This window comes from Nelusetta ayraudi, unplaced genomic scaffold (genome assembly GCF_046127955.1).
Source record: "Nelusetta ayraudi isolate G7.1 ecotype Tasmania unplaced genomic scaffold, CSIRO-AGI_Nayr_v1 ptg000002l, whole genome shotgun sequence".
NCBI lineage: Eukaryota > Metazoa > Chordata > Actinopteri > Tetraodontiformes > Monacanthidae > Nelusetta > Nelusetta ayraudi.
Window position 1 is genome coordinate 5,801,116 of NW_027466052.1, and position 23,564 is coordinate 5,824,679.

Below are 23,564 nucleotides of genomic sequence, written 5' to 3' on the forward strand. Positions count from 1 at the left end.
TAATAAAACAAATAACGAGTTAAAGGTTAAACACAATAAAACAGAGCGCCGGCTCTGCTGCCCGGAACATCCCTTCACTTGCCGAGACAGACGTCAGAAGACCTGTTGTCAAAACCTCAACTCGAGTCTCGCTGACTGATGGTTGTCCCACCCACTGTCACCTCGGCCGCCTCCTGAGTGAAAGCCGGCCTGCATGGGGTTCTGGGATATGCTGAGCCATGAAGGATCCATTCCGGCGCAGCCTTCATATCCAGGAGGTCCAGGCTGAATTTGAAGGAGACACTTCTCGGATCCAGATTTGATGCAGCTGATCAGTAAACGAAAAGTCCATCCTGCACATCTTTTGGCTGCTCCACTTTTCTGAAAGTCTGTGTTCAAGCAGGTAGTTACTGGATAACACCCCTTTATGATGTCAGAAAGGGCACATTTTGCCACTGCTTTCAGCCGTGGCTTTAGAAAAGGTCCAGAATACCACCTCTAACGTGGTGGAAGCAGACGCAGGCAGGAGCTTCGGCTCCTTGTCTTGAATTTCAAAAGCAGAATAATTTGGGTTTGTCGTTAACTTGAGCGTGGCGTTCAAAGTCAGGCGAGCGTGACCCCTGGGTCTCGGGCCGCTGAGCAAAAAAAACAAAGATGTTTTGAGCCTCACACTCGAAGTAATGCTGCAGGTGACAATTAAAGAAAAAAAATATATATATACATTTGCTTGATGAGCTAATTGTTAACCTTGGCATGCTTTATCATCTGAGCTGCCACAATTCCTGGATGGCCGCGGGTCGTTTCTGATAACGGAGGCATGGAGCTCTGGCCGGAAAACAGCCGGTCACAGGTCACTTTTAAACTGGGAGAGTTTAAAAAGTGACCTTTGATTTCGAAGCAAATTCAAAAGTCACGGTCTGACGCTGGAGGAGGTTTGTCATCCCCTGGGTGGAGAACAAACCAACCACGGCCTCCTTTGTCTTTTTCTTGCACTGAAACCTGTCCGTCCAGCTCGTCCGTCATCTGCTCTCGTCCGTCAGGAGATTTTGCATGCTTTGTCGCCCCGAAGGAGTGTGTGTGTGTGGGGGGGGGGGGATTACAACTGTGAAGATTTGGAGTCGCATTCTGGCCCAGCCCGGTGCCTTTGCCTGAGCAAACACACACCCAAAACAACACACCTGTGTGCGCGCTCCCTGGAGGAGGAGGCGGGGGTACGGGGGCGTGGCTCAGGTGACTACGAGAGGGTAGGGGCTGAGGGAGGAGCCTCGACGGCAGCATGGCAACGCAGCCCGTGTAAAAGGCGTAGCACAGACACACACACACACACGCACACACACGCACACACACACAAACGCACGCCGACACAACCGGCCTGGGATCGGACGGCGGCCTGCAGCAATCATGCTCAGCCTCATCAGGTTACCGAGAGTCTTTACCGTCAACCAGGTGCCCAGAGTAAGTTCACGCTCAACACCTTCAGCTTTCAGCTTCCGAGTGTGTCAGCGACACCAACTGCTTCAGCTGCCGCGAGCAGCAAGAGGGTCAAAGAGGGAGGTTGTTATAGGGGGAGAAACCTTTGAAATAATGAACTGTGTTTGTGACCAGCGCCGGGATGAAACAACAATCCTGGTGAAGCCCACAGCGCCGAGGCCGCTGCTTTAAACCGACACACAGAGTTCTTCTTCTTCTCCTCCTGCAGGTCTTCCACGAGGACAGCATCATCTCCGGGTACCGACACCCTCGCAGCTCAGCCACCGACTGCATCCTCAGCCTCTTCCAGCTCACCAATGAGACCCTCAACATCTGGACCCACTTCCTGCCCACCTGGTATTGCTGGGTTTTTTTTGTTCTGTCTGTCTGTCTGTCTGTCTGTGTGGTTCTTGTTGTTGTGTGTGTTGCCCAAAAATGCTTTCCAGTAGTAAAATACCACTGTAATGTGTCAGTGAACTTCCAGAAATGACAAAAGTTCATCTTTTGTTTCTTTTGCCTACTGAGTTTTGTTTTTTAATCACAAAAGGCACTGATCCTGCTCCCAGGTTACTGTCAACACAGGTGGTCAGACGTAAAAAAAAAAAACAACAGTTTTTTCTGGAAGCTAAAACCTGTAAGTTTAGTGGGAGGCTGTAAAAGGGCTAAGCATGTCAGAAGGCCAAAAAAAAGTTTTGCGAATGCCCACCTTGAGCCCAGGGTGAAACAAAAATAATAATACTGAACTAAAAGTCGTAATATTATGAAGTCTTTAATGGAAAAAGACACTGAATTCTGTTCCTCGACATCAACAACTGCAGCCGCTGGGCTCTTCAAGGAATCTGAGACAGTTCAGGGAGGCTGTCGTGCCTTGCCTAGCATTTCCGCTCACTGTTTTTGCAGGTTGACTCAGAAATATGAGAAGAATTTCACAAAGTTTGTTTCCAAGTCTGACAGCCCGCAGACCCGTGTGTGTCATCGTGGAATCTCGACCTTCAGCTCTCTCAGCCTGATTCATGTGGCTACTGTGAGGCAAAACGTAGTTATCTTGACAGGGAAAAAAATACATATACTTAAGGTGCATGGGGGAAAAGGTATGTGTAGGTAGCAAGAGTAAGAATGTGATGTTTTCCAAAGTGGCTGCAGCCTGAGATCTGATGTTGTGGACTTGGCTGTGATTTATGTTGGCATGACACTCATTGGAAACTCAGCAACCACAGCCAAATAAGAGCCAGCACCAGTTTCTAAACCTGTTGCCGATGCAGATGTTGGTTTCAGGTTGGTGTCCGTGTGTGTCGAATGGGTCGCAGGTTGGTTGTGTGTCTCTGTTCGGAGTTCGGCTGCCACAAGGGCCACCGCACTTCCTCCCTGCTGAGATTCCCGTTGCTTTGGCTGCATGGGCGAGGGAGTGTGAGCGCCTGCGTGTGTGTGTGTGCGCGTGCGAGTGCTTGTGTGAGCCGCTGAAGTCGGGCTGATGGCACACAGGTGTTTGTGTCGTGGTTGCTGTAAAGCTGCACCGCTAATGAGCAGATGTGTCCCTCATTCGCGTGTGTGATTTGTCGCAATTAGTTGATATTAGCGGCCCAGCGGTGCAGAAGAGCGTTAATGAGCGTCGAGGTAAAAGCGTCGGCCGTCGGCCTGGTTGCATCGTTAGATCACCAAACCCGCTGTTGGAGAGTAACGAGTTACATGAAACTTTGCTGTGTAATCTAATTACAAAATAAAGATAATTCTTTAAAAAAAAAAAAAGTGCAATTAAATTGCAGTTTGGGAAATATTCATGGTTACAATTTTAACTACATCTGACAAAACACATTATATTTCTGTTTCTTGTGCCCTGGCTTTTCCAGTCCACCTTTTTTTTTTTTTTTTTAAATTTCCCTCCACAGATGAAAGTTTGATCCTATTCTGTTTCTGATCTAGTCTCCTGCCATGTTCAGAATTGCAGCGCCCCCTACCAGTCACTTGCCAGTTGAATTGTCTCTCTTTGTTTTGCGTGCTGCTGAAAGTTTAACACTGAGAACATTTATTCAACATTTAGAAAAGTAATCAAAATGTAATCAAATGTAATTAGCTACAGTACTATGATAAAGTAATTGAAATAGTTACACAACGATTGAAATAATTACACAATTAAAGCTATAGCTTTAAATTAACCGGCTTGTGGCCAGACCTAAAATACTTTTTCCCTCCGATGCTTTCTTTGTCAACGCAAGGCTATATGAAAAATCTCAATGCAAAAACTCACCAACCCTGACGTTCTGTGCTGCTTCTGCTGCTGCTGCTGCTGGCAGGTACTTCCTGTGGAAGCTGGCGACGGTGATGCTCGTTCAGAGGGCCTGGCAGGACGCCTTCAGCTGGCCTCTGCTCATCCTGCTGCTGTCCTCCTGCATGTACCCGCTGGCATCCGCCTGCGCTCACACCTTCAGCAGCATGTCGCCGCGGGCACGACACATCTGCTTCTTCTTTGACTACGGCGCCGTCAGCTTCTACGCCCTGGGTGAGCACTGAGCACTTGTGGTGGGAGTATCCATCCAAATATCTATCATAATGATAGCAATGTTGGTGTAAGTATTGGTAGATATTAGAATAATGAAACTGATACTTTAGATTTGTATGTAGATGATTCATTTGTATATATTGATTGCTATGTTTAAACGACTATTACTTTTTTTGTGCGCTTTACCCCATCTCATCCATTTTGAATGCCTGTCTTGTGAAATGATTGTGACAATAATTCCAAGCGGAAGAAATTGCCCAAATTCTGTCCTAGGTTTAGGGAATGTAAAAACCACAAATAGATCTAAAAGTCATGAAAATTTATTTAGATTTAGCAGTTTGATTATACATTCACCTCAATTAAAAAGTATTGGTGTCGTATTGGTTTTATATTTATTTGGTATCGGATCGATTCGAAATCTCACAAACCAACTAGTGCGCACGCCTGGTTCACGACTGTCTTTTTTCTAATCTGAGTTACTGCATTCAAACACAGTTTTTCTCCAGCCCTTAACTAAACAGGAAGTGTTCAGATTTTAGAGTGCAGAACTTGTCTTGTTTGTGTGCAGGGTCGGCCATCAGCTACTCAGCGTACGTCTTTCCTGACAAGTGGGTCAACGGCCTCTTCCATCAGTGGTACCTGCCCATCGCTCTGCTTAACACCGTCGTCTGCACCGCCATGTCCTGCTACTCCAGGTGTGGTTGAGAATATATACGTGTGCGTGTGTGTGTGTGTGTGTGTGTGTGTGTGTGTGTGTGTGTGTGTGTGTGTGTGAATGGTAATCTAGACCAGCGCACATCAAGAAGTGCACATTGTTTGTGATGAAACGCCGGCTTCCAATTCCGACATTTTCTCGTGAGCACCAAACAAAGGAGCATGATAAAAAATAATGTGAGCACACTCCATTACAATTCACAACAGGAAACTCAACAGATCTTGGCGCTTCACTCAACAATTGATTTTATGTTTCTGTTGTTATGTCGTGCTTTTGTTGGCACAGATTTTCAGTATTGTTTTGTATTGTTGTGTATCCAGCTGATGCCGGCTTAGAGCTAATAACTGTTCTTCCATTCCTCTCTCCGTCGTCTGCCAAGGCTTGGAATACCATACCTGCAGTACGACTGGGACTCAGTGAAAAGGTGAGGACACGGCAGGGCTTAAACATGCTCTTCAGGCTACTTTGATTGACATCATTTATTCTATAACAGGCCTTTCATGTGGTAGTATTTGAAAGCGAATGACAATTTCGCCTTCTAAAAGCAACTCTCTGTTGCGTACGATGGGCGTATCCTCACCCTGACTACAGGGCGGCGACTCTCTGGGCTGATTTACCCGTTGCAGTTTCATCCGAACGGTTTGGCAGAGGTGGCGCAACAAGTGGCAAAACATGTTCTGCGAGCAGCTCCCAGTATTCTGAACTGAAGCCTGAGGTTATTATACAAGTTTGAATAATTCTAGGAAGTGTTGACAATATCCAGAATTATTTAAATATTTACCTCCAAGGAAACTGTTGAATTTCATTTGAACGAAAGCTGTTCTGTACAGTAAGGTGTGACCAATAAATGCTTAGAGTCAATTAGTAAAGTAAACCAGCCCTGTGTTGTATTATTTATCTGGGATACCTTGGATGGAGTTTCCATTTGCTTTTATCATTTTAACATGACACATCCAGCAGGAATATTTTTTTGCGCATACAATGTTTGTTTTCCCTAAAAATGATTCCTGTCTCATTTTGTCTCCTAGATTACCGGAATACCAGAGTCCAAAGTTCAGCAAACGCCTGCGCGGGGTTGCCTTTGCCCATTCCTACCTGTTTGACAACATTCCACTGTTCTACAGGGTACGGCTGCCTGCGTGCGTCTGCCCTCTACAGAGACTGTTCACAATTATGGAGTAGAACAATAGTGTGTGTCTAGCAGCAGGTTTTATGGTATCAGACCCAGTTTAATAGCACGCGATGATACAGAAAATATTAAAAACAGAACCAGGTTAAAGTAATGCAAATTAGTCACAATAAAGATTTGAACAAGTCAAATCACATATTAAAAATGATTTTTATGTCAGGTGGAAAACTGAAACAGGAAGCAACAACCTGTATTTACCAAAATGAAAATTAAATTTATTTTATTTATTTTTTTAAATCAAATTTACATTATAATATAAACGGAAAGGTTTCTGAGGCAAGAAAGAATCCCTCAAATTAAAATTAAAATTAAAATGAATAAAAACAAATCATTTCTCTTTCGACATCAAAACATGTTGCAGGTTAAGCAGCTGCTGCTCTACATTTGACTTTACGATGGGCCTTTTTCCCCCCCCAATTTTAAAGTACAAAACAGTGCTTTTGATGAATGATTCTTTTTAATATGTTATACGCCTCTGCAGGTTTTTCTGTGTGCCAGGGAAGGCTGTACAGACAACGACACCAACGTCTTGCACTACTATCACATCGGCCTGGCCTTCCTCACAGGCTTCCTGTTTGCTACGCATCTACCTGAACGCCTGGCGCCCGGCAGCTTCGACTACATAGGTGCTCAAAAGCTCAAAAGCATGTTCAGCAGTGCATTGATTTCTCTCATTGAGGCGACCTTCTGTGCTCCTCACCTCTGTTTTTATAAAAACAAGGAACAGGTCCGCACCAGATCAGATTCAGATGAATTCCTTGATAAACCCTTCTGGAGAAATTCTTTCTTAAAAGTCTAATCTCAGTTCTTTGACCCCTGCAAACCATCACTGTTGTCTTATTGACACAGTCGCTGTATTCTCATTTGTGTTAATCATTGTCTCGCAACGCTAATGTATAATTATCATCTGGAATCTTGCATAATTGACTTGGCAGCATGACATAATGCTCAGCCATGTGGGTTTAAATTGCCTCCACTTACTCAACCATGTCTCGCCTGCTCCCCCTGCAGGTCACAGCCATCAACTCTTCCACGTGTGCGGTGTCGTGGCCACGCACTTCCAGATCAAGGCCATTGAACAGGACATGGTCGCACGGCGCCACTGGCTCCTTCAACACTCCATTCCCATCACCTTTGGCAGCTCTGTGTGCGCGGTGCTACTCTGTCTGGTGGTCAGCATTCTGATCATCATCCTGTACAGCCTTCCTCTCCTCTCAGCTCCACAAGCCCCGGAGAAAAAACGCTTAAAGTCAACATTTGCCAAACCAAAGAAGTCCCTGAAATTACACCCAAGGACACTCTGAGCTTTGACGAACTGAAACATATGAGTCAAACTGCACTCAACTCCCAGTTATTTAATTATTTAAATGTGTAAATACACTAAGAAAAACAAAACAAACAAAACAAAACAAAACAATAAGAGCCCAGGTTGCAGTGGGAATTATGAAAATGTGTCGTTACCATATGTAATCTGTCAAATAATGTTTCCAAGGAAACGTTTTTCATTACAAGGCTGTAAATGTAGCAGAACAGCTACATTATTATTAGGGAGGTTTTATTTTTTATTTTTTATTTAAAAAAAAAAAAATCTGTATTACTACACTACCATCACTCTGACATCCTCACGTGTGGTGTATGAAGAGACGTCCCAATGACTGGGAATTAAACCACAAAAAGTTGAAATGATAATTGCCACTTTTGAACAATGTATGCTTTTAACGAGTTGTATCTTGTTTGTTTGTGATGGAAACATGACTTAATGTTACCGGAAACGAAAAACCAGCAATGAACCAGTGCAAAGTTTAGTAAGTCTGAATGTCAAATGTCTATAAAATACCTGGATAAATGTTTTCAAATTTGTTTATTGACATGACAGAATATTTATGTATATTATTATTATTTATTAATTTGTAAAATAAAAACATATTTAAATAAAAAAAACAACAACGACTTTTGGTATTTAAATCCTCATCGCAGGCTTGGAGCAACTGCTACGATGTATTGGGTAAAGAATGTTAACTTAATTGTAATCAAATAATAGTCAACAAATTCCATTTAAATTAAACCCTATGCAATGTTTGCACGAACCTAAAATGAAAGTCAAAGCCGATTCTTTTGGCGAATGACTGAACGCTACCTGTTGGAGGCGGGTTTTCCGGCTTTGAACACATCTGCCCTGTGATTGGTTAGTCGATCAGATAACCGGAAAAGCGTCATATAGCGGAATTTTTCAAATCGAGACAAGAGTGGCGCTCTTGTCCGCAGAGAGAAGCAGTATACACCAACGATGCAGAGGCCAGGGTAAGAGTGCTGATTTTTTTTTTGACATTCAATAATATAAAATGCGCTTAATATCTTTAGTTTCGTGCTGGGTGGTAATTCGTAAAGTCAGCAGGAACTAATACAAAACAACGTCAGCAGACGGGACCAGCTTTCGACTGACCGTTGGCTCGTCGCCGTTCGCGGTGTTGATGCTAGCTGTCTGGAAAGCTACAGCTAGCCGTCTGCCAGACGTCAACACAACAGCACGTCTCTTTTCAATACTGTTGCTATCATGCTGTTTCAACAAGTTACACCAGTGACTCGTTTGTGAGGTCTTATGTGTGTGATATCGATAGTCAAGCAACCTCCGAGGAAAACCCCGACCGACTATCGTTTCCGCAACAAATGCTCAGGTGTTCATGTTCATGTTTCGGGGGGGGGGGGGGGGGGGGGGGGGGCAGGTCCCTGCGAACTGAAGATGCTATGTTATTTTTCCGCTAATAAACGTTGTATTTAATAAACCAAACACTAAATGCAATCCATGACTGTATTTCCCTCGTTTGGTTTCGGTCATGGTGGGGAGTTTAACCTCTCGATGCAGCACAGTTCACTTTCAGGCTCATAATAATAAGAATCGTGCTTTGTTCATATACCTACAGCAAAGGGAAGACACCTCGGCGGCCTGGCCCCAGAAAGGCATCCAACACAGAGAAAGATCCAGTTGGAGTGAGTCATTGCTTTACTTGCTTACTTTATTGTTCCAGTTAAACAGTATTAGATAAAACTGAAAAGGTGGCTATACAGAAAACTATACCAGGGCCAATATTCTATCAAACATGAAGGCTTTTGAGGCACAAATGCCATAGCGATAATGTCTTTGTTGAATTATTCCTATTTTAAGTGTAACCCCTGTATTCTTGCTCTTAGCTCGTGTGCAAAATGTATATATTTGTTGGTACGACATCCAGGTGTACTGCCGTATACGTCCACCTGGAGCAGAAGATGAGGAGTGTTGTGTTGAGATGATCAGCAGCTCCACCATTCAGCTCCATCCTCCTGATGGTCTCAAGGCCAACCGGCATGGGGAATACAAAGAGGCAAGTGTTTCTGTATTTGTCCAAGGATGTGGTTGAATGGAAGAAAAAAAAAAAAATGCACGCTGCATTATTCATAATAAATGGAGTCGACCGAAAATGGACTGATTACAGCACATGTTTTCTTTCTTTTTTCTTTTCTTTTTTTTTTACTATAGCATTTTTTTTTTCTTCTGCTTGCGAGTTTGCCTCTTGCAATGTTCTTAAGACTACGCTAAGCGCTTAAAAAAAAAAAATCTGAATTATGTATTTTTTTTAATTGTCTATTGAAATGATGCCAAAATGCCATTCATTTGTTCTATTCTCTTGTAGACGCAGTACTCCTTTAAAAAAGTGTTTGGTATTAATACCACACAAATGGAGCTGTTTGAGGAAGTTGCTAGACCACTGGTTGAAGACCTCATCCACTGTAAGAATGGTAAGTGCAGTGACGGCGACCTCTCTGAATGATGTTTCTCTATAAACGACTGCCTTCAGGTTTCATGTCCAACATTAACGATAATGGAAATCATGAATGCATTTTATCCATCGTTGATTATGTTTTGTGTCGGAATAGCATAGAATACGTTTCCCTCCGCAAAGCATTCGTCATTGTGATGCTGTGTGTTTCCAGGCCTGTTGTTTACTTACGGCGTCACTGGAAGTGGTAAAACCTTCACCATGACGGGATCCCCGGGGGAAGGCGGGCTCCTCCCCCGCTCTCTAGACATGCTCTTCAACAGCATCGGACCTTTCCAGGCCAAAAGATATGTAAGACTTCCATTTGTAATTCCTTCATTCATGTTGAGTTCTCGCACCAAAGCAACAGTTATTTCAACTGTGTTTTTGCCCACGTAGTTAATTGTTGGTGGTTGAAACGCTTTCAGGTGTTTAAACCAGATGACAAAAATGGGCTGGAGATCCAGAATCAGGTGGACGCTCTGCTGGAGAGACAGAAGAGAGACAGTCAGCCCTCGGTGCCCAAAACGCCATCCTCAAGGTAGATTTTATGCATGAGGCTAAATGTATTTACTGTCATGCCTTTTCTCTCTGCTATTTATTATTAATATCTTGATTGTCGTCTTTGCGTCCTGCAGACAGAAGGCCGACCCAGAATTTGCCGACATGATCAGCACGGCGGAGGCGTGCAAATCTGAGAACGTGGACGAAGACTGTTGCTACAGCGTCTTTGTCTCCTACATCGAGGTGTACAACAACTACATCTACGATCTCCTGGAAGACGCCCCGTTCGACCCAATCAGGCCAAAGTAAGAGCTGAGATTCCGCAGTAGTGCTGCGCCTGAACAAAGCACAGTCGCACTCGTGTTCCGTTCTTATAGCTGGTGTTTGAATCCGCAGTTTGTCTGCCGATGATCAGGGTGAAGTTGCTTCGTCATCACATGCAGCTGCTCAGTCACACCCGACTAATGTGCACTGTGAATGGTTTTTCTGTTGATTTGCGACCACACGCAACTGAACTGAACAACCACGCTGATTCTATACCACGTGCTGGAATGCAATGTATGTTTGCTGTGTAGTAGCCAGACATAATGTGCAAGGTTTTGTTGTGTGTGAAACCTTCTGTTTTTGTCAGGTGGCTTGCTGGAGGTACACCTGTACGGAACAATGAGTTCATGTACGTTGGCCAGTGACAGGTTCTTTACGTGCTGCTGCTGCTGCTGTGGCTCCATAGCTGTAGCCGATGTGTTGTTTAGGTCATCACTGGCGTATCCCATCCCACTAATTCCCAGCTCTGTACATAGCATAGCATAGCAAAGGCGTAGCATGGTAGCTCTGTCTCTTGTTGGTGGCTATCGTCTTTGTGTCGTGGCTACCTGCTGCGGGCGATGCGTAACAACCCTGAATGGCTCCAGCTTGTGTGCAAACCCCCGTGTGCATGCGTTCACCCCTGGATGTGTTTGGCTCCCCGGGTCGTCGTCAGCACTAATAAGAAGTTCATTTGAGCTTTTTAGTAAAGAATCGTTCTCCCGTTGCCGTGGCCGGTAACTTATTGTTCTCCCTCCTTTCAGACCACCGCAGTCCAAGATCCTCCGTGAAGATCAAAATCACAATATGTATGTGGCCGGCTGCACAGAAGTCGAAGTCAAGTCCACAGAGGAGGCCTTCGAAGTCTTTTGGAAGGGTAAATGTGACGATATGCGTAAAGCGGTGGAATCTTTAGCATTGACATGCGGAGAGGAAAAATATTATTTATAACTATGTTTTTATATACGGAAGCGCATTGCTGCCACCCTAGAAAAAAAATCTAGCCTTTTTTTCCTCTCCATGGGCGCTAATTAAGAGAAAAGGCTTAACATGGCTTAATGTCTGAAAACGGTGATCAACTACCACCGAATTTCACGCGGACGTCTGTGGCCATGCCTAGCATGAATTTTAAATTCTTGTATTGCCCACATGAAATTTGGTGATAGCCAATCGCTGTTTTCAGACATTAAGTTGGGTTAAGCTGTTTCTCTATAATGAACGCCTATGGAGAGGAAATAGCTCAACATGGACAGTATCCATAAAACGTGTATTTATCGTTTTGTTTTGTTTTTGGAGTGGTGGAAGTGGGCATGACTAGAGATGTCCACACGACATTTGCCGATGACTGATCACCGTTTTTGGTCTTCAAGCTACATTCAGCTTTAAAAGCGTTTTTGAATGTCCCCTCCGTATCACGTTATAACGTGATAATGATCACAAAATAGCGGGATTGTTTCGCATTATTATGTGATAATTATCACGTAATAACATGATACTGGGTCCTGTTTTTTCTTTTCTTTTTTAGGGTGGTAACAATGCGCTTCCGCAATTATAAATATATAAAAAATATTCTCTGCAAAATATTTTTAATCCTAAACTTCTGTTGGCCTTTCATTGCTGTCTTTCATCATCAGGACAGAAGAAAAGGAGGATAGCCAACACTCAACTCAACCGTGAGTCCAGCCGCTCCCACAGTGTGTTCACAGTGAAACTGGCGCAGGCGCCTCTGGACGCCGACGGCGATCACATCCTGCAGGTGTCCTTCTGCGCCGCATTTCTGCACTTCAAACGTCTGAAACATGCAGTTTCGTACGGTGACGTGTAACGCGTGCGCCTGTTTTTTTTTTTTGAAATTGCAGGACAAAAGCCAGGTGAATGTGAGTCAGCTGTGTCTGGTGGACCTGGCTGGCAGCGAGCGCACCAACAGAACGCGAGCAGAGGGTAGCCGTCTGCGGGAAGCAGGTCGGTTCATTTCTTACTGCTGCACCGTCTTTCATTCAGCTCAACCAGAGGGATTTATGCATCTCATTATTACCCTCAAATTGAAAATATTTATTTAATGTTTTTCTTTTAGGAAACATTAACCAGTCCCTGATGACACTGCGCACGTGCATTGAAGTACTGCGTGAAAACCAGATGTGTGGAACTAATAAGGTTTGCGATCAGCTGGTTTTTCGGGTTAGGCCACTTTGTTTTCTGTCCGTCTATAATGGTGCGTTCATCCTCCAGATGGTGCCATACAGGGACTCCAAAGTCACACATTTGTTCAAAAACTACTTTGACGGAGAGGGAAAAGTCAGAATGATTGTGTGCGTCAACCCGAAGGCTGAAGACTATGATGAAACTATGGTGAGACTCAGTACGAGGCAGCTTTTTCCTGGCCAATAATTAAAACAAACTCTTTACTTCTTCTTTTTTTTTTTTATCCATGTTGGCAGAGATAAATAATCTTTAACATGGAGGTGCATTTCTGCTCATACTGTGACTTTGCTGCAGCTGGTGATGCGCTTTGCAGAGATGACCCAGGAGGTGGAGGTGGCGCGGCCGGTCGACCGGCCAATCTGTGGCCTCACTCCGGGACGCCGACACAGGAACCAGGCCTTCAAGGAGGAGCTGACGCGTCGACTGGAGGAGCGCGGAGGTCCCAGTTGTGCCGGTACGAAATCCTCACAGCTGCTGCACAGATGCAGAATTTTCAACTCAGTCATTGTTTTCCTACATTTTAATTCTGCTATTTTTATTTTTTTATTTTTTTGCACATATAAATATAATATAGGACAATATGTTTAACTTGTAATTCAATTGGCTAGTGGTCGGTTTTGGAGCTCCCAATGTTTCGTTAATTAATCATCATTTTTGCAACAGCTTTTCCACCCCCTTTTTTTTTCTTCTTCTTCACAACATAGATGACCCTGTTCTTGGTCAACTCGTAGAAAGCCTCCCACCTCTCCGTCCCTGTGAGCTGCTGGACCCAGCTGACGACCAGACGTTGCCCCGTCTGATTGAGGTGTTGGAGCAGCGGCATCGCGTTCGCCAGACGATCACGGAGCAGGTCAACCGAACCGGTACAGGACACTGACTACAGAGCTTAGCTGGCATTTAATCAAGCGTCGGTGCTTATTTATACATAGTGTGTGTGCGATGTATGATGGTTAACAATTAACATAACGGAGAAGGGGAACCAAATGTGAGACTAAAAGGTCAAAACGTTTGTTTTAATTCTCAGCCAACACTCTGAAGTCGATGCTTCAGCAGCTGGACGGTCAGATCAATGCAAAGGAGAGCTTCCTCTATGACCAGCGGAACAAGCTGAGCGAGAAAGACAAAGTCATCTCCAACCAGAGGTCGGAGCTGGAGCGACTGGAGAAAAAATCCAAAACGTTAGAATACAAGGTGCAGTTTCGCTTCACTCCCCCCGCCCCTCTCCATTTTCGGTGCTTTTTTTTGGGTACCAACATTTTTTCGTCTCGCTCGCCAGGTCGACATCCTGCAGAAGACGACAAACATGTACGAGCAGGACAAACGATCCCTTCAGCAGGAGCTGGAGACGCGGCAGCAGCAGCTGCAGAGGGAGCTGTCGGAGAGGAGGCGCATGGAGCAGCGCATGCAGGGCATGGTGTCGGACACCAAACACAAGTGGGAGAAGGAGTGTGTAAGTCGACCTAATCCTGGTCTGATTGCCTGCTTCATTTTGCTAAATACGCCATAGAAGAATTGTACAACATTGAATTGAAAGATATTGAATTTCACTGCAGTAAATTTACTGCAAACGTTGATTGTTGACACATGTTGGTGAAATGCAAGAAAGAGGCTGATAAAATATATTTATTATGTTTTACTCTTGGCTTCTTCTAGCTTGGCTCCATGTCTATCAGCCTTTTAAGCTTCTTTAATCCGTTCCCTGCTGTTTTTGAATCAGGAGAGGCGGGTGAATGCCAAGCAGCTGGAGATGCAGAACAAGCTGTGGGTGAAGGACGAAAAGCTGAAGCAGCTGAAGGCCATCGTGACGGAGAGCAGTGGCAGCGGCAGCGGCAGTGGCAGTGGCAGCGCCGGTGCTCCAGAGAAGCCCGAGAGGCCGCTGCGGGAGAAAGATCGCAACTTCCCTCAGAGGCGATCGCCGTCGCCACATTGCGTGAGTGCAGTTCCGCCAGCGGTTGCCGCAAGCTCCTCCTTCCCCCCCTGAAATCTTACTAAACATGGAAATCGTGCATGAGGCTAATTGTAATCGTGGTCATCCTAAACATTCCCTCGGTGCTAATTGTACACCGCAGCCTTCTGTGTATCTTGTGTCCGCCTGGGGCCCCCCCACCACCACCTCCTAACCTCCACAATGCTTGGCCCCACTCCTCCTGTCACTTTCAGGACTCGAGCCGCACCCCCTCCCACCAAAATCTTGCCTATGTTAGGGCAGTGCCGGACCCCGAGCCCAGCACCTACTCCTCCCCCTATCCTTCCGTTGCCTCCTCCATCTCCCACTGGGAGCAGAGGGGGGTCACGGGAGACTCGGACAGCCAGCTCTGGCATCCCGCCACTCCCCAGCACGCGAGTCAAACTCCCGGCACCAACAGTGTGGGTCGCAGGAGAGGCCAGCGCTATGCCCCCTCCACGACTCCCGCAGTCTATGGGCTAGACCTAGAAGCAGGCAAAAGGGTCAGTGTAAGTTGTTGGTAGATGTTAGCTTTTTTTGTGTGTTTGAGCTGCACCCAGTTTCTCCTTGGATAGAAACGCATCGTGTAGAGACTCTTGACGACTTCAAGCCTTTGCTTTGCCTGTCTAGATTGCAGCTTGTTGCGTGCTTGTAGTTGGTCCTAATATGCATCTCCAATGATTAGAACAGTTGTCATGTTGGTAGTTTGTTGTCTGCTTCTCTTTTTTTCTAGATTTTTCTTTTTCTTGGAACAGATGTTGTAGATTTCAGAAGGCGTGAAAGCTAACACAAAAAACGAAAAAGGAATCAACAGTTGGTCATCATAATGTTGGTGCCACAATTGGATATAGTGGTGTTTTATGCGTTTCCATTACCCCTAAAATTGTGCTAAAACTTAAATATTGCAATAAAAAATTGGTATGGAAACTTCGGAAAAAACTCTCAAATATCGCTCAAAGGTTTTTACACTCTCATGAGGTGGTTATCGATACAGAGGTTTGTACAAAAGTTTCATGGAAACACTTTTTTTGCCATGTTATGTTTGGACGGAGGAGGAGACGGAACATTTTTTTTTACAAGTAATCATAGGGGAAAAAAAGAAAAGTCTTGACAGCAGACAAAAGCACGTAACGTAAATCTCGCAGGACAAGATTTGACCAGAATTACGGTTGACGCGCTTCACAGCATTCAGTGGAAACGCCTGCAAATCGCACTTTTGTCCAAATTATAGAAATATCGCTTTTATTTAGCAAAAAACTCTAATGGAAACACAGCTTCTACCTTTCTTAAGATCTGACCTCTGTGCACTTCACCAGAGAGCGAGCACTTATCACCACCTAGTGGACAAAAACCAGTGACGACAACAACTACAACTAAGATAAAAGCAGCGTTTGAGTTAGTAACATTTATTAGGGTTATTCCTGGGCGTTTCTAATAGCACCGTCAGAAATATTTACACCAAGATGACATACAAACACAAACACAGCTGCCACGCTTGACAGAAATATGTCCTGTGCCACTATTTAGTTTAGTCACCTTAAATATCACCTTTGTTTTTCCCAGCTTTTCTTTGAAGAAGTCATAATCTATAAAGCTATAAAAACTATAAAAGCTATAAAAAAAAAAAAACAACAGCTGGTATTGACTACTGCAGTGTTCACATGTACTGCATCCTCTTACGTGCAGACCAGATGTGCACACGGAGGCCAAAACCACAAAATGAAAATCTGGCACCAGACACGCGCAAATCATTGGCTTCTTACAAGATGTACACATGTGTGAACATTTAGTCTGTAGAACATCTGGGATTTGGCTACAATTAACTGGTTCCACACTTTATATCCACTGCCAACATTTTTTTTTTTTGTTGGGTCTTTCAATGATTAATGAAGGTCAACATTAAATGAAAGGGTACTTCAGTCTGGCGATCAGGCTTTAATCTCACCACTCAAGATTGTGGCTGACATTTTTCTCATTGAGCTGCCCCACTACATTAAAAACAAAATAGTAAATGATATTGATACCACGTGCGATTATTTATTGATTTATAAGCAAGCAATCTGTTCACTTTGTTTTCTAAAATCCATGCTTGGCTTCTTATGCATGCACTTCTACTTTGAGTGTTTATCGTGTGCTGTTTTGTTGTTTTTTTTCCTGCGCTTCTGTCATTTTGTTTCTTCTTCAAAATATTTGTATTTCTGGAAGTCCATATTTCCAGGACTATTGGAGCCTGAGGAGTACCAAATGCATTTATCAATGAAATCAACCAAAAATATTTAGACATGTTATGACCGTTTTGGACTTTCAGCACTACATTTATTTTAAACACAAGTCACTTCTCTCTAATAATATACCTTTACTATTAAACCCTCAGTACCACTGTCTCCCCCACTCCTCCCCCCCAAAAAAAATCCTACTGTCATCACTTGATAATCACTTCCTGGTTTGTCTTTCTCATGATGGGATCACCAGATGGCTCCTCCGGTTCATCCTATGCACAGGCGCTCCCACTCTGCCGGTGGGGAGAAGTGGGTAGACCACAAACCATCCTCTAATTTGGACCTAGACACGGTCTTGCAGCCAATCATACCAAATGCAATCAAAGTGTCGACCCCCAATGAGAAGGCTCTGTCTAAATGCCACAAGTACGTGCTTAGACACCAAGAGCTTGCCTCTGATGGGGAGATCGAGACCAAACTGATCAAGGTAAAAACAACATAATTGCTTCTACTCAGGCTTCTGATTATCTGTTAAGTTGCATGAATTTTATTAATTGACCTCTCCCAGCAGCGGCTTGTTGAAGAGTTTTTGGCACGGTGGGCCAACTTCCTGCTGTTTGCCAACGTGTCCTTTTTAATCCTACTGTTTGTGTGTCTTTTGAAATTTCTTCAGGGTGATGTTTTTAAGACCAGAAGTGGAGGGCAGGCTGTACAGTTCACAGATATTGAGACCCTAAAACAAGAGAACCCAGCAGCACCAAGGTAGGGCATCTGTTCTAATACAAAAGGTCAACATTAGCTGTGTGTGTGTGCATAGAAATATGTAGAGTGAAACCAGCATTTTATTGATACATTTTGTGTAAAAGCTACTTTTAGTATATTATCTTTTAACGTCTCGTCGTGTGGAATTAACATTGTTGAAATTACAAGTTAAAAGTATTTCCACAATGGACGACAAAAAAACCTGACCATTGAATTGACTGCACTCTGTTCCTGTTTAAAGCCGAAAGAGGCGGTCGGGCTCTTCAGAAGCACCAGGTCAAATGGACAACGTGGAAAACAGAGTAAGGCTTTATTCAAACTGGAAAACCAGGAGGAAATGTACGCAACTCTCTGTAAACTGTGAAAATAATCCACAAATCATGTTTCCCCCCTTTCAGCCTCCAGTGGCAGGCACAAGTACAAGCTATGCATATCAAAAGTAAGCAACTAAAAAAAAATGTGTGATGCTTGTGCTAGCAATTACTGCATGATTATTAATCAAATCCCTTTGCATGCCTTCTAAACGTTTGCATTTTGCTCCCTCCACCAGACGCAGAAAGCCTTAGGTTGCCGCACACAGAAGGATTTGTCCGGACGAAGCGGACAGCAAAGGGACTGTCGAGCTATGCAACTTTTTGAAAATCAGTGTCAACTAAAAAAGTATTTTGGTGGAATTATCCCCACTGATGTTTGATTAGTGTAGCCTTTTTTCTTTTCTTTTTTTTGTATCCGTATGCTGGAGTCATTTCCTCTTAAAGACATGGACATATTAAAGAGCCCAACATATGTTTGTATTATTCTTCTTACTGTCCGGTTCCCCAAAGATTTGTATTTTTGAGCTTTAGAGCGTTAGAAAATGCTTTTTTAATTTAATACAATATAGTGTCATTACTTGTTTATTTTAAGGAGCAGGTTTCCAGCAGTAGCTGATCGTGAGATTCATTTCAGTGCACAGTAAAGTTTGCAGTTTGTTTAACTATTAATATGAACATTCCTGTAAAACTGTAAATATGGGTCATTACTCTCTCTCCCCCCCCCCCTCTGCCTGTTGATTTAAACAGCTCCAGACATGTAAACCGCACTGCTCTTTTTAGTGGCATTAAATTTATTTGAACACAAAATCTTGAGTTATTTTTAATGATTTCTCATTCCATAAACACGGAAAAGGAGATTCAAGTTCCTATTTGGTGCCATCTCAGGAGTGTGAAAGCGGGAGAAACTGGTGTGTTTTTCTATTGTGTGTGTGTTAATTCAACTGAGGGTAGCAGAAAACAGTTTTTGATGGTTGATCATTTGAACAGCAGGGGGAATAAAAACCCTTCGGAGGATCTACAATTGGGAGAGGAGCTTTAATTGGACAGCGATTTTGGCAAACGAGACATCACAGTCGATGCGAAGCCACATGAGGGGGAAAAAAATGGTAAATGAATGGATACACACCTTAATGACATTTTTAGCAATTCAGAATGTATTTTCTGACAAGAAGCAGGTGGCAACTCGCTGATAAACACACTATATGGAATGAGCAACCAGTTGGAAGTTCATCGGAAGTGAGATTGTGGAAAGAGCCGACAGTCTGTCGCAAACGCTTAGTGTTTGCTTTCAAAAAGTATTGACCGTTTATCCATCGGCTGTTTAACTAGCTGGCCATTAGTGTTAGAGTCAACAACGAGACAGCCCCGCTTCACTAAATGGGTTCTTTAACGGCAGCGCCTGTTAAAGGCTGCTTGGACACAGTCACAGTTTTATCATGCCCACTTGTTGACTTTGCTATCGACTTGAGCATTGCACCAGCTACTCTTTAGTCAACTACGAAAGTTGTACAGTCGGATTTGAAACCTTTTCTCTCCCCATTGTGGATAATGTCCACATGTACTGTACAAGTAAACAAAAAGGTGCAAAATGCCTCCAGTTGACCGATGGCGCTGACGAGACAGCCTGAGCACAATCAGCTTCGCGCTATTCGTGAATGTAAAAAAAGAGGTTATGTTTCTCTAAATCGTGTTAATTGAAAATTAATTCATTAATTAAAAGCACCGCCCCGTTCAGCAACATGTCTGCGAAGTCGTACGCGCACTTTCCTCAACAAACGTTTTGCGTTTGACTGTGGAGGGAAAAAAGAAAACAGAACCCCATGGTGTTCGATTAAAAAGGTGATTGTAAGCCAAGTTTTCACTTGTGAAAGACACAAAAAGAAGACATGAGGATGGCAGAAGGTATGGTCGTAGTTGAGCAATATACGGATATACGACATATATCTTTCCTGAATCTTTGCTAGCTAGCTGGCTAGCTAACTTTCTTTGGCGTTGACGAACTACATAGTTCGTTGGTGCAGACTCTTAATGGACTTTTAGACGTTTCCTTTTATCCGCCCATTTAAGTTGCTTTACTTTGTAGATGGGCGTAATGTGAATTTGTGTCACTGACTGTATGGTTTTAAAAACGGCAGAAGCTGCTGCTGAATGTGATTCACCTGTTGTTGTTTTCCAACCTCTCAGTGCTGTATGGTTTGCTTGCCTGCTTCTTCTTCTTTTTCTTTTCTTTTCTTTTCTTTTCTTTTCTTTTTTCCTTGATAATGCAAATAACAAGACTTAGGTTCTGACACTTGGTTATTTTATTGTTGCAATTTTAAGGCCAATTTCCTGGGTCTTTGCAGAAATCGTTTGTTCCCACTGTCCTGCAACAGCAGCCTTAAATAGGCTGTTAAAATACACACACATGGTCAGCAGCAAATGAAATGTCTCAAATAGGAATGATACCACCATTAGATGCTATAGGCTGAATATCTGGATGCAAAGGTGCATAATTCACGGTTGTCTGTGCAGTGGATTTATGCTGGTGTCCATTTTGTTCGAAAAACGTCTCCTGGTGCGAGGAAATGAAGTTTAAATTCCAGTTTGGATTACTACCAAAGTACAAAACGACACTGTTGATAAGTATGGCACAGTTTTTAATACGTTAAACTTTGTGATTGCTTTTGTTAAAACGCACTCTTTTTTTTCTTCTTTTCTTTCTTTCTTTCTTTCTTTTTTTTTTTTTAGCGAGCAAGACATAAATCGTTTTTAGCGGATAGATGTTTTGTCGTGCAGTATTGGTTTTAAGACTCCTGCTGGTTTCCCGTATGTGGGTGTGTGTGTGTGTGCGCGCGCAGTTGTGACAGTAGGAGTGATAAGACTTTATGGCCTGTGAAAATCCCTCTATCTTGTCTCTGCAGTGTTAAAGTTAAAGGCAAGCCTTGTGTGCTCGGCAACGCTATTACATCCTCCACAGGTGATAGGCACCGTTAAGCCTGTGTACCTGCTTTGACTGTTGATCTTGCTAAAAGCCTCTCACGCCCCCTTAACACACACACACACACACACACACACACACACACACACACACACACACCAAGTTTGTGTGGTGTGTGCCCAGTTTAAACACACACATTAATAACCACTGTAATGCCATTCTTTGTCAAGTGCTTTTACTGGTTCAACATTGACCTCAACGTTTAATCTCCCCGCGCAAACGACCGTCACTTGACATGCGCACACGTGCTTTATCACTGTCAGTTTTTGTCCTTTATAAAGCGGTTGAACAAAAGGCCGAAGCGCAGCAATTTTAAACTAGTACATTATGAAGCCATGTTGCTGTGTCACAATCCCTTACAAATTGAAGCAATATGAAAAACCCTTAATGCCCTTATAAAAATACATTCTTGTCATTTGATACTAAAACAAAATGATAGTGGCAACAGAGTGACACATTAATTTTTTAAAAAAAAGGTAACCACTGATAAGCTCTGACAACCATGTCTAATGTTTTAAAAGTTTCTTTGAATAACTGCTGCGAAAGTTGAGTAGTCTTTCTCGTGCCTGTGTTACCAGCTGCGTCCACAGGGTGTCGCTGTGGTCCGTCAGTTATTTCACGTCTTCCCCCGAATCCCTGTTGACTCCCTTTCCAATAAGAAACAGATGGGAGACTTTTGCTGCGGGCTACTGCCAAATGGAGCAAATTCTCATTACAGCGTCTGCAAGCTCTGTTTATTCTCTCCAAGCTTCACCTCCACCCTGTGCACCAGTTTGCCATCTGACGTGTTCAACACTCATTTCCAGTGCAGATATGTCATTTTGATATGCTTTGTACTGCTGGTTACAGGATATTTGTCATGTTTTAGCCCAAATGGGAAACAGATATCTGACTTGAGTGCTCTGTAGGAGTGCTCACTCCAGCCTGTTACCTCTCTGTGCAGACTATGGCTGCTATGTGGAAAAAAACCCAACATTTTTTAACTAGAAATTTGGAAGTTGAGTACTTTACTTTCCATGCTAGTGAATGGGTTTTGGCTTCTGCGTTTGTTCTATTCCTCTAAAAAATTGACATAACGCACATTTCCCATAACATACTACATCTTTTATTATGGAAGGTTTTGAGGCTGCAAAACCAAAGAGTAACATTTAAGTTTGTATTACTTTTGAACAATTCTTTGTAAATTGCAACTCAGATTCAATATAATTTTTGCATCTATTTATTAAATGATTTGCTAGTACTAGCAGAGGAAAGGAGAAAACCGCTATTTTCTTTTACGTTGTGTGTGTTAGGCGTTGAGTCCTGTGGAGTTGCTCATCACGCAAACGCACTGATGCTCTGCGAAGATCAAACCTCCTGACAGCCTCTTAAAGTTCTATGAATTAAATTGAATTGCAACCTGCAAACAAGGTGGTGTTCTTAGGCTGCACCACACGACTGTTTATTATGACAATATTATATTCTATAGATGACTTCTAGAAGATAGTTTGTTGTGTTGGGTGTGTTGTATGTAAAATTAAAATATTAAAATTGAAAAAAGATTTAAGATTAGGTTGGTTTTTTTTGTTTTTTTTTTAATTATCAGGCAGCTATGGCTGTCATAGCTCTGTTGTACGCCACTGGCCAAACAACATATTTATTATGTATATTTTGTGACATAGTCATGAACATTCAGATCCGGAGTGCAATCTTCACACTTTCTTCTCACCTTGTGTCCTTTTCACACCCGCAACTTTTTCACTGCCCCTCTTCACAGACAAATCCCCTGCTCTGTCAGACTCCCCGGCCTGGGAAGCTAACACTTTGAATGGAATATAAATGGCATCATTATGTAATATTCAATCTGTTGCTGCAGCAATATCCTATTCCACAGATAGCACCCTCCACCAGCCACCCCATATGCTCCGGACTTGCTGGTCCTGTTCTTTTCATGGAGAATATTAAAGAGTTATTAAATTAATCTGTGCTCGCTGGCGCATGTTATTGCAATGCAGAGATTTGCAGGGCGAATGAAGCCGTTAGGCTGCACCCTAAGCTGATTTATTAAGGGTGCCAGGGAATCACCAAATAGACCTGATAACCTGTTTTATTTTGCATAAGTGAATACTTTCCCTCAAATCCGCTTATGTCACTACCACTATTTATTTTTTATTTTTTTTTTAAAGAAGTTTAGCTCTTTCTTATTTTCCAGTGTCTTGCAGACATGCAGTATTCTAGTCACAGTGACCATTTCACTACTGCTGTCAGAGATGTGGCACCATCGGCTAGCGCTTTAATAATAGAGATGTATTACATCTCGTCCACATTTCACTTTGCAGTTCTTATGAAATGTTCCCCTCGATGCTATATTGTACACACACACACACACACACACACACACTCACAACCCTTTGAGACTGCGTCAGTGTGTGTATATATATTATATGTATATATTTTTTATTTGAACTATCCAAATATGTGTGTGTGTGTGTGTGTGTGTGTGTGTGTGTGTGTGTGTGTGTGTGTGTGTGTGTGTGTGTGTGTATATGCTCTCTATTCTGCAGTCTCTGCTCACATTAGATTCCTCTGTATGTTAGCTGGACGTGGCAGCGTGATGGGAAGTGTATAGACTGCTTTTAACTCATCTTAAAAAGTATTAACGACAGAACGTGTTTTGTCATCGTTAATGAACCGCGCACACAAGGCCGTTCATTT

The 23,564-nt window shown here is 43.2% G+C and overlaps 2 protein-coding genes across 7 annotated transcripts; both read left to right on the plus strand.

Moving 5' to 3' along the window:
• The first annotated feature begins 1,290 nt into the window (after positions 1 to 1,290).
• Positions 1,291 to 7,760, plus strand: paqr5b (progestin and adipoQ receptor family member Vb). Of its 2 annotated transcripts, none has more exons than XM_076019482.1 (8): positions 1,291 to 1,434; positions 1,679 to 1,806; positions 3,741 to 3,946; positions 4,515 to 4,641; positions 5,041 to 5,085; positions 5,690 to 5,786; positions 6,332 to 6,476; positions 6,862 to 7,760. In XM_076019482.1, the coding sequence occupies exons 1-8, from the start codon at positions 1,381 to 1,383 to the stop codon at positions 7,152 to 7,154; spliced, it is 1,095 nt and encodes a 364-aa protein (XP_075875597.1). In that variant the 5' UTR covers positions 1,291 to 1,380; the 3' UTR covers positions 7,155 to 7,760. The 2 variants fall into 2 exon arrangements, with proteins under 2 accessions (XP_075875597.1, XP_075875606.1); XM_076019491.1 differs by having other exon boundaries at positions 1,310 to 1,434; positions 1,585 to 1,806.
• A 278-nt stretch (positions 7,761 to 8,038) lies between these two features.
• LOC142884065 (kinesin-like protein KIF23) lies at positions 8,039 to 18,365 on the plus strand. 5 transcript variants are annotated; one of them, XM_076019503.1, is made up of 23 exons: positions 8,039 to 8,151; positions 8,772 to 8,838; positions 9,081 to 9,215; positions 9,525 to 9,624; positions 9,820 to 9,956; positions 10,073 to 10,185; positions 10,283 to 10,453; positions 11,216 to 11,328; positions 12,086 to 12,207; positions 12,311 to 12,413; positions 12,526 to 12,605; positions 12,681 to 12,800; positions 12,948 to 13,107; positions 13,358 to 13,516; positions 13,678 to 13,844; positions 13,930 to 14,103; positions 14,371 to 14,583; positions 14,814 to 15,107; positions 17,071 to 17,304; positions 17,491 to 17,579; positions 17,821 to 17,881; positions 17,978 to 18,018; positions 18,130 to 18,365. In XM_076019503.1, exons 1-23 carry the CDS (start codon positions 8,138 to 8,140, stop codon positions 18,143 to 18,145), a joined length of 2,883 nt encoding a protein of 960 aa, XP_075875618.1. In that variant the 5' UTR covers positions 8,039 to 8,137; the 3' UTR covers positions 18,146 to 18,365. The 5 variants fall into 5 exon arrangements, with proteins under 5 accessions (XP_075875618.1, XP_075875627.1, XP_075875636.1 ...); XM_076019512.1 differs by having other exon boundaries at positions 14,814 to 15,101; XM_076019521.1 differs by lacking the exon at positions 17,071 to 17,304 and having other exon boundaries at positions 8,040 to 8,151; positions 14,814 to 15,101.
• Positions 18,366 to 23,564: the final 5,199 nt, after the last annotated feature.